This window comes from Meleagris gallopavo, chromosome 12, assembly GCF_905368555.1.
Source record: "Meleagris gallopavo chromosome 12, MGAL_WU_HG_1.1, whole genome shotgun sequence".
Lineage (NCBI taxonomy): Eukaryota > Metazoa > Chordata > Aves > Galliformes > Phasianidae > Meleagris > Meleagris gallopavo.
In genome coordinates, this window is record NC_139415.1 from 19,111,906 (window position 1) to 19,128,302 (window position 16,397).

Below are 16,397 nucleotides of genomic sequence, written 5' to 3' on the forward strand. Positions count from 1 at the left end.
CAAGAGTTATTTAAATAAAACAAAATGATCCAAGTGTTGTATTTCCCATTCTTTTTATCATGAAAAAACAAAAACAAAGCAAAAAACAGAAAAGACAGAGATGTAAAAAAGACTCAGGCCTTGTGTTTCTTCTGGGAAAAATGGCAGCTGAAATAAAGCATTAATGAAGTGTCTTTCATTGACTTTTGTGCAGATGTGCTGTGAAACAGAAGGGAGGCGGCGGTTTCACAGAGGAGCCAAAACCACGCACTTTTCCGGTAGGAGATGATTTAGAGCAAATTTACGTTTTTTCCTCTGAGACCTGAAGCTCACCGCAGAACGCTACTGCTTTCCACTCTACGAAGCAGCGGGTTGCCCGTGTTGAACGAAGTGTCCCCGCACACGGCGGCCGCGCGGGGTCACTCCCGAGCTGTGCCGGCAGCCGCGGGGCAGCGGCGGGGCCGGGCCGGGAGAACGGCGGCGGGGCGGCCCCCGGGCCGGGAGACGCTCAGTGCCCGGTCCGGCCCGGCTCTGCCCGCACCCATGTCGGCCCCGGGACGGCTCCTGCTCCTCGCCGCCGCGCTGGCCGCGGGCGTGCAGCGGAGCGGCGGCGCCGAGCAGCCAGGTGAGCGCGGGGATGTGTGCGGGGATGGCCGCGGGTGCGGAGCTGCAGCTGGAGAGCTGGCCGCGGGGCTCCCCGGGTTCTCCGGCTCCCCGCAGGCTCTCTCGATGCCCTCGGACCGGAGCGCGGCAGCGGCTGGATGTTGGAGCGTTGGGACCCTCTGAGCCCGGGGAGGTGCTTTACCACCAGAAATCTCCTGCACGGTTTCCAGACACCGTTTCAGATTATCGATTTATTTATTTATTTACTTTGCTCTAATGAATGTAATTAAACAGTGGGAATGTGTGCATGGAAACTGGGACCGGCCCCCAGCTGTGCTGTGGTGGTCCTTGGTCAGAGCAGAGCACCATGACTAGTATTTGTAGGATCAGCTACTAGCAGTAGCCCGTGGGAGAAGGTGAGGATGCACTGCCAGAGGGCAGAGGCGAGGTGAAGCAGCCCAGACAATGCACATACTTTGCAGGTACTGGGAACTGGCAGTAGGCACAGCCTACCAGATCCAGCAGGCATCTGGGTAACTGACCCCAGTGAGCTGTCTTGGGATTCAGCATCCAGCTCAAGCAGTAGGAGGAAAGATGCTTGATTGTAAAGCTAACCACAGAAACCCCCTCTTTGCAGAGCCTGCTCTGTGGTCCTCCAGCAGCGACATCGTTCATCCAGTCAAGGTTGACGAGAGCGGATCCTTCCTGTCCTACGACTTGTCCCACCGAGCCCTTCACAGAAGGTCTCTTTCCTCTAAGAACAAGTTTCTTGCTTTCTATGAACTGCATTACAAAGGACAACCCCTGAAATTCAACCTGAGCCTTAACATCAACCTCCTCACCCCTGGGTTTGTCAGTGAGAGGCGGTATGGGGGAATCGCCGATGCCAAGATCCAGTCCCACACGTATAACTCCTGCCATATGATCGGGGAGGTTCAGAGCCGGACACTGAAGGGAGGCCTGGCTGCGCTCAGTACGTGTGATGGGCTGGTGAGTACCAAGGATCTTAACCGACAGGCTAATAGCAGAAGCTGTGTGAAATCCTTTTTTCTTTGGAAGGTACTGGCAAAATTCCTCCTGACAGCAGCAGAGTCAAGATGTCATTGTGTAGGTTTGATGCTGCTTCAGATGACCTGACTGTAAATTTCCCATGGAATCCAGTAGTTTGGGAACTCATGGGACTGTGTTTACTTGTGCTTGTGTCCGAATTCCCAAAGAGCAATTCCCATATGGCCTTCATCTTCTGGTACATAAATATAGGATTATGAGAAACTCATCTGAAAGCGTAGTTGATCGAAGCCTGGAGATGATGAAATATCTCATGGTAATGAAATGCCATTTCATGGTCGTGTGGTTCATGTGTAGCGAAATCTCTTTTCACAAAAAGTGAGCATCAGCTGTCTTATTCCATGGCCAATATTTTCAAAGGCAATAGGGACATTGAAGAAGGTACGTTTTGCTGAAAGCCAAAATCGTTATCACCAGTAAGAGTGGTGTAGGCACTTAGGAAGGCAAATTCACGTCTTTAGCATAAATTTGCATGTCTGCATTAGCTTGCATCTGGCTGGCACAGATACTGGGTCCCCACAGGGTATAAAATCTCTCAGAGATTTGCGGAATCATTACAGTGTAGCTTCGTAACTCACATGATGCGCAGACACTCCTCAAGTAGGGGTAGGGAGATGCCAACAGTGCTGGTATGTGAGGGGGTTCTGCTTCATGTGCTGACCCTGCACAGAGCTGGCACGCACACGGGGTACAGGGCTGCTGCTGCTGCTAATAGAAATCAGCAGTAGTCCTCGTGCCCCACATCTTTACATTTGCAGGGCTGGTAATTCCTTGCCCTGGCTTCCTGTGTGCTTCTCTCTGAGTCCCATCAGGTCCTCTGGCTGCTGCAGGTGGCTTCAGTTCAGCCGAGGGCAGTGTTTGTATTTTAAGCTTCCTGTGTTTAAAGAAAAGCATTTTGTGTCTGTATGTTGAACTAGCTTGCTAAAGCGTAATGGTTTGTAAATTGGAGGTCTGCACAGGCCACACAAATCACAAACCTGAACACACAGCTGTGCTGCTGCACATAGCGGGAGCTCACACCTTCCCTGTGATGGGCAGGAGCTGTATGTGCAGGGCACATACCTGGGGCTGTTCCCCATGCCGGTTCTGAGCCAGGATTTCAAGTTCAAAAAGTAGTTGGTGCAGATGGAGCGGACATGGGAGGGATGCTCAGTGTGTCCAAAAGCCCAGAAGAGTTGGCTCTGGCAGCATAACATGGAGGAGGTCATGAAAAATGCTGCGCATCCTGGGAGGTGTCAAAGTTGCTCTTTTCCCACCAAATTTAGCAGCGTCTGAGGGTGTTCAGCACCTTGCACTCCATAGCTCGCTGAGCTGGGGGGTCAGATCATTTTATTTGCACTTTCACTGTCAGTTCAGCAGCTGGGGTTCTGCCAGTGAGGTTTGAGGTCTGAAGGAAGCCTGCCAAAGGGCTTGAGAAGGGCAAGCAGCTCAGCCCAGAGCTGGGTACCGCAGTCAGAGCTCTAATGTTGCCTTTGCATTAACTTCCTCCATGGCTTTGGGCAGTTTTTTCCATCTGAAAAGCTGGGTCTGTAATAACTCCTATCTTTAGGATAACGAATGCTGAAGGAACTGGTTAACAGGATTAAACATCTCTTTGTGACTGAACTATGGATGGGAGAGAAAAGTAATACTCATTAAGTAATTCATTTTCTGCATAACGCGTCATCTGGAAACACCTTTTTATGACGGTTTGGAGGATCACATAATAAAGGCCTGTAAAATGGGTTGGAAATGAACAATATCATATAAATGCTGTAGGTGTGTATCATTTGTTAAGAAGCAGAAAAAACTGTTAGCTCACAAAAGTCATCAGCACAATGCTGCCTGCAGCCAGTAACCTGAGTGGTGAGAAAACTTCAGCCTTAAGTTGCTTTGGAGCTTCCCTGCTTGGTCTTAAAATAACCAAAGCTTTTTGTCAGATACTAAACCAGAGGAAACTGCGCTGACAATGTGCTTGTGTCTCACATAATAGAAAGTAAAGTGTGTCACTGAGCTTTGTTACAGTGAATTACTCACACACACCTTGTAATTGTGTTAGATGTTACAGGGTGTAAACAAGGAACTCATTGCTGGTGTGGGATAATTTAGTTCTGGAGGCTACAGAAGCATATTGCATTTGTACACAGTGGCAATATCTTGCATTTCAAGGCCAGCGTTGCACAAAAAGAAGCACTCTCTACTTCTGAGCTGTAAAGCGCAGATGGGCTGTCCCAAAATTCCTGCTGGTGGCAACGTCAGGTGTTGAAATAAATCACATTAGCACCTCAAAGGGACAAGTTCCTCCCTTGTTCCTCCCTGTGCAGCAGCCAGTCCAGCACTTGTTAGATATGTAGCGTGGGATAGTTATTCCTTCTTTAACAACCATACCTGCCTTTGAGATCTGTTTCTGAGTAAGGCTTCACCTTTCTTAGAAGGCTGTTAGAAGACTTTAGACTCCTCCTGTCAAGGATTCTAAAATGAAGCATAGTGCTAAGATCTGGATTGTGCTCTCTTGTGCCTAACGTCAGCTCAGTTTCACCTTCTCCAGAGCTGCCTGCTCCTCTTGTTACAGCCTGTTGTGCATCAGTGTCAGGGAGGCAGGAGCAGGGATGTCAGTGTCGTGTGCAGTGGTGGGCCATGACACATGAGGTGCAGTGAGATTAGCAGGTGTGTTTTAAACAGACCTTCCTGCAGACAGCAGATCCCTCAGCATTCCCACAGAACCTCTCTGGGGCAGAACACAGCCCTTGCAGGGCATCCTGGGCAGGTTTACGTGGGGCAGCGATCTCTGCTCCAGCTGCAGAACCCAGCCCAGGAGCTCCTGGTTCCTGGGGATAAAGCTGCCAGTTCAAAGAGCTTCTCATTCGGCAAATGCAAGTGTGTTTAGGTGACTGTTTGTTCCAGAGATGCAGTCTGGGGCTCTGGGATCCCAGGTGAGTACATAACAATGTGTTACAGCTGGGCCAGGGCTGGCTCAAAATACCCATAAGAACAGTCTCTTCAGGGAAGACATGTTTCTACCTGGAACATTTTGCAAATCTCTCCCCTCCTGATAGTCATACTAGGTGCGGACAGCTTCATGATTACATCTCTGTCTCTCCCTGCTAGAAAGGTGTGTTTCGGCTCATGAACGAGGACTATTTCATTGAACCAGTAGCCACCAGCTTTCCTGAGGATGCAGCAGCACAGCCCCACAGGGTATATAAACGCCATGCTCCTGAGCACCCGGGAGAGCAAGACAAAAAGCGGCCAGCAGCATGGGCAGCCTGCGGTGTGCAAGGTATTGTCTCCTCTCTCATACCTCTCACGATGAACGGCTAGATCCTAGAATTCACAATTTGGGTTCTGTAATTTGAAGTACGCAGTGAGAAGACAAAGGAATTGGTGCCAATCCTTAGTCTTCTAAGGTGCCTTAGCAGACATGCTTATCTTAAAATCTGGGAGTGTTCAGCTAAAAGCACCCAGCTTTTACCTTAAAGGACACTGAGTTGAATGCTCTGAGTTTTGGAAGTTGCTGTGCTGGTCCCCTTTGCCATTTATCTGTCTGGAAACGAAATGCTCAGAGCACTGAGACACAACTGAGCTGTGGTTTTGTGGTGGTTTCTGTGGGTGGTGGGCATGCTGGGCCCATTTGGTAGGTGTCTGCCAGCTGGCTTTGGATTCCTTGCTGCAGGATGGCCGAGTTTCTGGAAGCGTAGGCAAACAGTGGTTTCCACAAGCGTTTTTATTATGGGAAGGCTGACCACTGGTTCAAATTGCAAGTCAGGAAAATTTGCTTGCTTAGCAGCAGGCAAAAGTTTTCTGACATTCATGTGTGGAGCCCACAAGTCACAGCAATTACAGCAGTTTTTTTTCTCCTGCCAATTTTCTTGTATTTGCTTATGTTTCTCGCATGCATGCTGAACCTCAGGCCTCCCATTCATCTTTTCCTCCTGAGCCTGCTGCAAGCATCCTGTGATGTGGAGACTGAATATTTTTGATTCCTTGCAAACATCAGTTTGTGACTTGCCAGAAGTTTGGACTTTTGGAGTAAAATTTGATTTCCATGAGCTAAACACCAGAATTCCCATTTACGCCAGTGAATCCAGGTTGTCACCATGGCTCTTCTGCCCAGCAGAATTATTTTAATGCAGATTAAATGCTTTCTGTATCCTTAGCACTGTGCTTGTACTGGTGTTGAGGAAGTTGTCCATTTCTGCCAGGGCAGCTCTCCCTCCTGCTTTTTGGAGAGGTAGAAAGTCAGCAGTTTTTTGCGGTAAGCCACCTCCTCCCGCAGGGGGATTGTGTGGGGTCTCTGTTGGACAGTGATCTCCTTGCTTTCCTCCTGAGCTCCAGGGAGAGGGCTGGCCCCCAGAAAACGACTGTCCTGGAAAAGGCAGACAGCGCTGACAGCTGAGAGCAGATCTGGGAGGCACAGCAGTCTGTGTTTCTTGCAGGGCTTTTTTTGCTGGAGCAGAACTCAAAGGCTGCATTGCACAAGCAGAGGATCATGGGCTGCAGTTCTGGCGCTGTGAGGGAGAGTGCCTGAGGCTCAGAGAAGGAAGTTCAAAGTCTTTTCCATGATAAAATCCCAGGGCTAGTCATAAACTGGTTGACGCTGTTCTCAGTGAAGAAGAGCAATCAATGCTTTGGGCAGCCTAGCTGCTGGAGGGCTGGTACAGCTACACTGAGGTTTGTGTTCCCTTGTTATTTTGGAACTATTTTAACTCTGCCTAGCTGAAAATTGAATGTCTGCCTGCAGTAAAATCATGTAGTAGGCAGGTATTTGCCTTAGGAGGAAATCCTGGAGGCAAGAGAAACAGCGAAGGTACATTTCTACCCATCAGTTTGGAGCAGGTCTTGAACATGAGATGACTCACTCGCCTCAGGAGCTGGGGCAGCATCCCCACAGCTCAGCAGTACCTGGAGCTGGGAGCACTGGCCTCCCACGCCAAGCCAGCAGCTCTAGGCTAGGGTCTCTGCAGCTTTCAGAGCTGTGAAACACAGATCTGTGTGCAGCAGTGACAGACAGACACGAGACAGGGAAATTGGAAAGATTGGATCCTTTACTTTGCCAGTCTGAATATTTGAAGTTGCATCTTCCAGTCAGTGTCTTACTAATTCCCTAGAACTTCCTCAAACCCTTTTATTCTATAATCATGTTATCTTCAGGCATTCTTCTTTTAATCGAAATGAATAAACTCATAAGAATAATAATGGTTCCTTCTAGACTTTGAAGCCTGTTGATTGTAAATGAATTTCACTAGGTATGGTGTAGCTAATGTGTAATATAGCTGAATCTCTATTTGAATACAGACCAGCAATGTGGACATGATGTATGTGCCCTGGAAAGGGAACTGAAAGTCTATAGGATTTGTATTACCTCGAGTCTTTCATCATCTACTGATGTATTGCTGGTTTTCTTTGCAAATCATCACACACAGCCAGATGGTGTTAGATCAGCCTGAAATTCAGTTTCTGTCAATGACCTGTGCTGCATATTGTGAGCCTGTATGTACAGCTGGGCAAGTGTGTGAGAGGGATCTGGAGGGGAAATGCCATACAAACCCTGCCTGGTAGCCAGGGAGCTGTCTGCACCGTGCTCTGCATCCCGCATGGAAGCTCAGCAGCAAAGGACACAATGAAAACAAACTCCAAGGAAGCTGTTGTGATTAAACTGTCACAGTGGTATTAGCAATTCATCAAATTATTCAGATACTTAGAATTTTTCAGTCTGGGGCATAAAGTACAGCTAAAGAACACTATAGTCCATAAAATGTAAAAGTTCACTGTTAATAAAGTAAGGCAGAGCCCATAGAAATTGGTCATAAAAGCATTTCCCACTGTGTGTGATGTGGTTTGTAAAGCCTTTACCCAACTTGGGGCTGACCCTGACCTTGATCTTGGAGCAGCGTCACAGGAAAAGTCTTGACATGAGAATTCCCAATTTCTGGTGTGCATTGGCAGTGTCCAAGCTCTCCTTTGGCGTCGTGTGTCTTTTCAGCCCAATGAATGTCCTCCTTGTTTCTCTGGGGATGAGCAGCACAGAAACCCAGAGTTCAGTCTTCATGTGGCCCAGGAAATCTCTGTGCAGCCCTGCGGGTGTTTCAATCTCATCCAGGACAGCAGTGATCTTTGGGATTTGGCTCAGGACATCCAGTTTCCAGGGCTTGGAGTTTATGGTGTCGGGGAACTGTCTTTCCCAGCAAAATAAAAATGTTTGATTATACTGGGAAGAGCTGAGCCACTGGTGTTGTTTCTCTACAGTTCATAGTCAAGGCTCTCTCCATGTTTGCCTGTAAATTAGTGTGTTGATACAAAACACAAGTGCTCTGCTCTGGGAGACTGCATGCTCCTCACAAAATACTTCAGACCCTGTTTCGCTTCGAGAATTTACTTCAAAGGATTTTTTTTTCTTTCTCGCTAATGCTGCTGTACAGTGTTGTGAAGTCACAGCTTTCATCTCTCACTTTTTGGAGCAGAAAGCACAGTGAATATGCAAGTAAGTTATGAGTCTGAGTGAGAGTCCTCTTGATCAACACCAACGGATTGTTTAATTAAAAAAAAAAAAGGCATCTTGATGGTATTTTACCAATGCTGCAGCCTTTTTACCAAAAATGAGTCTTTTTTTCTCCCTTTAATTTCTCAGAATCTCAGGAAAGCCTAGAGAAGTCTGAGAAGCGGAGGGAAAGATGGGAACGGAAACAATACAGGAAGAGAAGAATAAAGCAGCGTTCCATCAGCAAGGAGAAGTGGGTGGAAACGCTAGTGGTGGCAGACACCAAGATGATAGAATACCACGGGAGTGAGAACATCGAGAAGTACGTGCTGACTGTGATGAACATGGTGAGTCCTAATTTTCTCAGCTGCAGAGCTGCCAGGTCCCTGGAGATGCAGCTGATGAGACATAAGGGCCACTGGGCTTGCCAGAGCTCATTCCTGGTGAGACCTCAGCAAATCTCTCACCAGACAGGCTGTTCCCATCCTCACATTTGCTTTGCTGCATTTTCAGTCCTCCTCCTGCTTCAGGAGGATGGTTTGCTGTGAGCGAGCCCTAGGCTAAAGTCTTGGTGCAGATGGGAGCAGCTCTCAGCCTGCATCGGTTTCTCTTTCCACATGGGGCTAAGGGCTGTTCCCTTCCCTTTCTCACTGAGGGTGGTTAACATGGCCTGCCAGGTAGATACTGCAAGAGCAGGACTCCTCCTCCCAATACCTATACTCCTATACCTACTATACTCCTCCTCCTATACCTACTGCTTCAGGACAGAAAGGGGGCAGGTGCTGCCCATGGCCACAGCATCACCACCGCTGCTCTCTCCAGTCAGGCAAGCAGGCTGCTTGGGTGGGGAGCTGCAGCTGAAGTTGAAACCACTCTGAAGCCTGCGCTGAGACCACCCACAGCCCCCTGCTTGATAAGGAAGCCACCTCACAGGAAAAGACCTGCATGGATGTGAGAGTTCTGGCTCAGGCTTCCTTGAACTCAGTGCTGGCAGTGCCAATAAGAGACACCCATGAAGGGAGCGCTGCAGGGCAGCTGCCATTGTGTTTTTCATCTCAGTCCCAAATGCTGCAGAGCTGGTGCCAGCCTGCCAGCGATGGCTGAGTGCACTGGTCTGGTTGACAGAAATGTGAATGGCTTTCCTGGGAAGGTGCCACTGAGGGCAGCCGAGGAAAGGAGTAAAGCATAGATCTAGATTGTAGCTGAGCTGTTTTCCTGGCACTAAACCATGGGAGTATTTAGTGGTAAAACTTACAGGCAGGTTTTGAAAGCTGTCTGTAATACGTGCATTGAAATTCCTTGGGTTTTCCTTCTGCTCCTTAAATTCAGACTTTTCTGGAGGCATTGACTCATAACTAGGTGGTACGGTGTGTTAATGAGCTAACCTTGGACATCTGGAGTACCACTCTTAATTTTGCCTGGAGTCACGGAATCAGACTGGTTTAAGGTGAGAAGGGACCCTTGGAGGTGATTTTGCCCAGCCCCTGCTCATGCCAGGCCACCTCGAGCAGGGCCACATCCAGGGTCATGTGTGAAGTCTCCTGGTGGTCTTGAAAATCCAGGGAGGTTTTGCTAAAGCCATAAAACAAGCAGGTAAGTCAATGTGAGTTGGTATAATCTGTTTGCTCTTCAGCTGTTGTGGTAGCATCTGTTTGCATTTCAGAAGAGGTGTGGTTGATGGCCATAAGGGGGTGGGATTGGGTAGAGGACCTCAGGGTAACATCCCTGGATTTCCTGGTGTTGGTGAAGACAGTGAGAGAGCGCTGGCCTTGAGATATTTAACACGTCTGTTAGGGAGTGAAAGTGGAGGTGGTCCCCCAGGCATTTCTGGTTGAGTTGTGCTACATAGATTATATCAGTTTCCATTGTATTATGAATGCTTTAATCTGAGTCTACATCTGGTCTTGTCTTTTAGTTTTGGGAATTCCCCAACATGTTGAGATGTTATCAGCAACCTTCAGTAGCTTCCCTTTAAGCTCATGTTGCCTTGCAAATGTACTTACCAGGAGAACTGTCCCAGGGCAAGATGTTTGTTTTGGCCTTTATTTAGTCGACTTTTGTGCTTTGCAGGTGGCGGGGCTGTTCCACCATGCCAGCATTGGGAACCCCATCAACATTGCTATCGTGCGACTCATCCTGCTGGAGAATGAAGAGGTGAAAAGAAAACAAAATGACTCACACTTCCATCCTGGTAGCCAAACTGGGATACTCAGAGAGCTGGCCTTGAAAGCCTGTAAACTCTCTCATACACAGTTTTCATGGATGGATTGTGTACGATTAATACAGATTCCCACGCTTTACTTCCTAGTCTTCTGCATGGGCTGCAGGTCTGGTAAAGTTAGGAGGGTTATACGTCAGAGGAGCTGCGGATCATGATTCTTGCAATGGTTTGTAATTTAGCCACTGTGATAGTATCTTTCCTCTCATCCTGTGATCTATGGGATGGTACTCAGTACCACTGGCACTCAGCCTGTGGCAGCATCCCTTCAAACGTGGGGCAGGCGTAGCTCCAGGTCAGTGCTGGGAAAGAATGGTCTGGCGGTGGCTGAGTAGCTGAAGCTCGCTGCATCCCACAGGAGCATTCCCTGCCAGAAGCGCTGACGGAAGCTGTGAGTTGCTGGTTGTTTGTGTTTCCCAGCTGCAGCAGTCGCTCCTCAGTCTGGCTGTGCAGCTGCATCCTTCTCTAAAGCACATCAGCCTGGATGGAGTATTTTCCTGCAGTATTTCTTAACCCCTGATATCAGATGACTTCATGGTTCAGTTGAATCATTGATGGAAATAAACGACTATATTCTCATCCAGCTTACAGCTTACAAAATGCAGAGCAATTCCATTTAGATGGCAGTTACTCCTGATCTTACTCTGATGGGACAGAGATCCCTCTGCACTCCATCCTAAAAACCAAGCAGATCCAGTAACAGTATGACAACTGACTTTTAATTGTGTTGGCAGGAGGATCTGAAAATCTCCCACCATGCAGACAACACCTTGAAGAGCTTTTGCAAATGGCAGAAGAGCATTAATGTGAAAGGAGATTCCCATCCCTTGCATCATGATGTTGCAGTCCTGCTCACAAGGTATTGTGTCCCGGTTTTATGCTGTAGGTTTTACTCCAGACTCCTGCAGTGGATGCAGGCAGGTGGGACACAGGCAGCGGTTACATATTTTAGTAGAAGCTGTTTAAATCTCACTCTCTGTACCTCAGCCCTGTTTGGAAGCCTGCATATTCAATATATAACTTGAAATCTGAAAGTGGCCTGGCTCTAGTGGCTGGAACTGATGTCAGATGTCAGTTTTAAACCTGGAAACTGCTCTCAGTTTACCAGTAGTTGGAGTTTCCAAACCAGATTTTCACTGTGGCCCTACTGGGAAACCCTAGAATGGGTGTGTCCTTGCAGCAGAGGTACACAAGGATTAGCTCTCCATTTTTCTCTTATAGATGAATTCCAGGATTTGCAAAGGAGGCTCAGAGCAGGCCCTCACCTCCCATGTAGCTGGGTGGAATTCTTGTCTCTGGCCAAGTTTATATACCTTGCAGTCAGAATGTGGTTTGATGGTTTCATGCTGCAGCAGCTTGAATGTTGGCAGTATCATGGTTGTTTGTGCAGTGATTCACAACCCACAACAGTTTTATCTTCCTTAGAAAATTTGCTTTGTAGTAGAAATAAGGCACTTAAGGCCATGTACTTTAATAGAGTTGTTCTTCCTGGGTGGCTGGAGCTCCCCTGCCCTAGACCACAACACCACTGGGATGTACTTCCCCAAGAAATGTAGTAATTGCTTAATTATTCCCAGCATCAACTTTATTTATACAATAGAATAAACGTAGCCAGTCTGGCTTGCAGTCCCCATTAATCAGGCTTTCTAATAAACTGGGGATATTGAGAGAGTAAAGGGGAAAGGAAGAGTCGTAAATCTTTCTGTGTGGAAAGACATTTGGATGTCTCCATTCTTGCTTCTGTTTGGCCAGTGTTTGCTGGGCTTAAAGGCTTCCTGTTAGACTGGGACCACGGGGCAGGAGGGGCTTGCTTTGAGGCAGCTGTCCTGGGCTGGCCCCAACGACATCGTGCTCTGCCCTCACTCAGTTTCACATCGCCCTTTGGATCTTACTGCCTTCAGCCTTCTTTTTACTGTGTGTGTGTGTTGTTTTCAATCACCCAAGGAAGGACATCTGCGCAGCAATGAACAGACCCTGTGAGACCCTGGGTCTGTCCCACGTGGCGGGGATGTGCCAGCCCCACAGGAGCTGCAACATCAATGAGGACACAGGGCTGCCCCTGGCCTTCACTGTGGCCCACGAGCTTGGACACAGGTACCCCCGCTTTCCTTCTTCTACTTTCTGACCTCTGTCCTCTGTATGGCTTAGCCAGGACTCGACAAGGGACAAATAAGTTGAAAGGACGTTGCTGAGCAGTTCCCTGAATCTCAGGGAATGTACCCTGAGGAACTGTTTCAGAGTTAGGCTTTTGGTTGTGCTGGATTCAAGGAACCCTTCACAAATTACACGTTTATGTACACATGAGTGTTGCTGATACTAAAAATTGTTGAGAAGAGGATTGTTCATTGGCAGGTTTTACAGTAGAGTCTATGTATAGCATCAGTGACAGGACTTTTCTGATCTTGATTTCAGATAAACTTGAGAAAATCATTTGTACATCATAGTCTGTATCTTTGTACAGTAAAAGCCTGTAACCAGCAAGTTTAATTAAACTGATTTTGTTCAATATTCTCATTACTTTATTATTGGCTGAGTTGCCAGTAAGAGAGCTGAAGTAAAACTCCTGCATAAAGTTTGTACATTGGGAAAAATTTCATGTAATAATTACACATTATGTTTTGAATTCATAGATCTTTTCAGTTAAATGCTGACCACACATGCTCTCTGTATGAAGCACAGTCCATCGGCTTTGTCACTTCAAAGTAGTGACAAATAGTCATTTATTTACTCCAGGGCAAGCAGACACAAGCTCGTGGGGCTGTTCCCCCACTTGCTTATGTTCCCTGCTTGTAGTGTTGCAGCACACAGGGACTGGACTGAGCATAGCTGTATTTCCTCACTTTCTGAGGGGCCTCTTGTTTGCCACTGCTGGGCCTGGTAGCTCATCGAGGGCATGGTATTCTCTTAACTGTGAAGCAACAGAATCCCACCTGAGCCCTTGCAAGATGCATACTGAGGGGATGTCTGGCTCTCCTTTTCCGTAATATATGGGACAAAGCTTGTGACAGCATCTGTGGTCCCACTGGAATTTCCCAGATAGCTAAGTGCTCCCTGTTAATTAATGTGTCTCCATAAAGTTGCAAATGTTTGTAGTGTCTGGTATATTGTGTCAGAAAGCAGAGAAGCTGCGTGGTTGTAGCAGGCATGTGGCTCACCTCTCCTTTGTGGGACTGTGCTCTTACACAGTTTTGGGATTCAGCATGATGGAAGCAGCAATGACTGTGAGCCAGTTGGGAAAAGACCTTTCATCATGTCTCCACAGCTCCTGTATGACACGTCCCCACTCACCTGGTCCCGCTGCAGCCGGGAGTACATCACACGGTTCCTCGAGTAAGTCCTTGCTTCTTCTTCTCATTTGTTTGCATCGGTGCTCGGGGCTGAATTGGCAGCCATGAGCTGTGGCTGCGTTGAGCCTTGGGGTCTGCAAGATACTTTCTGGCCTCAGAAGTCACCCTTGACCTGATGGTATTTCTAGCTTGTTCAGTTGGCTTGGTCCTTGCTGGGAAGGATGAGTATTTGAATGCAAAAGCACCTTTGTGCAGGGGCACAGTCGTTGTTGTTTGAATAAATAAAGCCAGAGTAGTCTTCTTCATTGACTTAGCTGATGGATTTCCAAAGCATGGTTGCCCCAGCAACAGAATGCTGGAGCTGGCTGTGCTCCTTTCTGCCCCATTGTCAGCCATGTGTTGCTTGCACCAGCCTAACAGATAAGTGTGCAGGTGGAAGCACATTACTATGTCCAGGCTGCTGAGCAGAAGGAGCAATTTTCCATAGCACATGGGATTTGTACCTCTCACTGCACCCCAGAGAGCCTGATCTAGCTTTCCACTCATCCCAGCAGCAAGGCTGTGCCTGAGGCAAATGTGTGATGTTTGCCTAGAGATGGGAGGCACCATGTGAGGAGATGAGATCAAGCCAAATTCTTTCATGCATTTGTTTATTTTTAGTGCCCTGTGGCTGTTGTTATTAAATTCTTAGGAGCATGGCCCAAGACTTATATTTGTATGCCAGTCTCTAGCACCAGAGGGATGTTTTCCTTTCTTGCCATGAGAAGATTAGGAAACAGTGAGAGCATCTTTAAGAAACAGCAATAGAAAAGCTCTGGCTACAGCCAGTGTGTTTGTGAGGAGCTGGGAGCTGCATATTAGGATTACTGGGTGGTGCTGAGCTCCCACTTCTAAATCCCAGCCAGTGGCCAAAAAAAAGGGCTTGGCTCCAGCTAGAGTGAATTATTGTTGATTTGTGGCTTTCAGCGGAATGAGTCTTTCTTGCATCCACAGAGCTCTTGGCCTTTTGTTTTTAACTTTTGTTTTGAGATGTAGCATTTCCTGCTGGCAGTAACCTTGGGCTGCCATTAGCTACAGCAGGGAAGAAGCAGACCATCTGGCTGCCTGTCCAGTGATGTTTTCATCTCTTTGCTCCACTCCCAGAAGGGGCAGCTCTTTCTTCAGGAGTGGAGCAGAGTTCAGCAGGCACCTCTCAGCATCTTGACATCCCAGAGGCAAAGGAGAGGCCTGCTGCGAGCACAGACATGAGTGCATTTTAATACAGTGTTGGCAGGAGAATGGGAAGGAATGAGCCAAAAAATGAGACCCTGCTGACCTGGGATTGCTAGATGTGCTTGGAACAGACCTCATGTCAAAAAAAACCCAACACAACATTCTCAGATTATGGTTATTGTTTTACAAAACAGAGTGAGCGTTTAAGAATCAGAAAATGATTTGTGTCTCTGATGGCAGCACAGCTCCAGTGCTGTGGTCATGCACAGAACTCTGTGATCTTTGAGGCAGCAGCTTGGGTGGGAAGAAGCTGTAGGGCCTCTTTTCTCTGCATCCCTCACCTTGATGTGAGCTCTTTTAAGCCTGGCTGGTGGAAGAAATGTTTAAAAAGGGGTCTGGTATCTCATAATGCTCTGCAGAGACCATGAATGTGCAGTGGTGTGGATAAGCCTGCCTTCATCCCACAGCTGCTGATTGTCATGTTTCCCTTCAGTCTTTCCTTCTCTAGACAAGACAATTCATTTTTCAGCCTGCTTTTGCAGAGCTGAAGATCTTCCTCCATCATCTTCTCGTGGGCTCTTTCTAGCTCACCCCCACCACCTGAAACCTGGCTTGTCTGCTTCTGCAGCATCCGCTACTGCCCCTGCTCAGCCACTAGCACCCAGCTCTTCCTGCAGCACTGCTCTTCTCCAGTCATTCCAACTCCTCTGTTTGTGCAGCTGATTCCTCCCAAGTTTAAATCCTTGCCTTTGTTTTTACTGAATTCAGTCTTGGCTTTTTGGATTCTTCCAAAAAGCTGCAAGAGCTTTTGGAATTTTAATCCTGCTTGCAAGCGTATTTGCAGATCCTCCCAGCCTACTCGCATATGGGGATTTAATCAACATCTATCTATTCCATCACGCAGCTCTTTAATGAACAGACTGAAATAGGCAAATGCAAAGCAGACCCCTGTGAATTTTTACTGCTGTGTGGGTCACTGTATACCCCTTCAAAGCCAGATTAAACTCATGCCAATTTTTTTTTTGCAAAATCTGGAGGCCAGTTGAAGATACCAGTAGGACTGTAAAATGGTTAATGAAGAAATAGATTTTGAACATAACTCTAGAGATCTAAACTATTCCCATATGGGGACTGCAGAGATTTCCTGTAAACTGAGGCAAGACAAAAAGTGCCTTCAGCAGAACAGAGGGCAAGCGGGGCTCTGGGCGTTTTTGGGGTGGTTTCAGGCCCCAAATGCTGTTGCCAGAATAGATGATTGTGGATTAATCCAAAGGAGTAGCAGTTTCATTGTATTCGTGCAGCTAGAGCAGGAGTCCAGTGCTTAAGCTTTGACTTTCCCAGTAAAGATGTAATCATTTCTAATTTTAGAGAACATATGCTTCTTCAGTGTCTTCTGTCAGTGTGCAAAGAATAACCACTGGAGTTGCAATGCAGTGACTTTGCTGTAGGCTGGAACAGGCTTATAGCTTGAGGCTGGACATGATACTGCATCCAATTGCATAATTCACACCTAATTCAGCCCAGCTCAGGCCTGCATCACCCACAGCAGTCCTTCTCTCCAGTGGGCTGGAAG

At 47.5% G+C, this 16,397-nt stretch overlaps 1 protein-coding gene across 1 annotated transcript in view; it reads left to right on the forward strand.

Annotated features, from left to right (window-relative positions):
* Positions 1-402: 402 nt before the first annotated feature.
* Positions 403-16,397, forward strand: part of ADAMTS7 (ADAM metallopeptidase with thrombospondin type 1 motif 7) — a 47,017-nt gene continuing 31,022 nt past the window's right edge. Inside the window, exons 1-8 of the mRNA XM_085233925.1 lie at positions 403-604; positions 1,220-1,572; positions 4,738-4,909; positions 8,258-8,454; positions 10,178-10,261; positions 11,060-11,184; positions 12,270-12,419; positions 13,512-13,655. Coding sequence (XP_085090051.1) covers positions 523-604; positions 1,220-1,572; positions 4,738-4,909; positions 8,258-8,454; positions 10,178-10,261; positions 11,060-11,184; positions 12,270-12,419; positions 13,512-13,655 — 1,307 coding nt within the window. The 5' untranslated portion in view covers positions 403-522. The remainder of the gene's footprint in view (positions 605-1,219; positions 1,573-4,737; positions 4,910-8,257; positions 8,455-10,177; positions 10,262-11,059; positions 11,185-12,269; positions 12,420-13,511; positions 13,656-16,397) is intronic.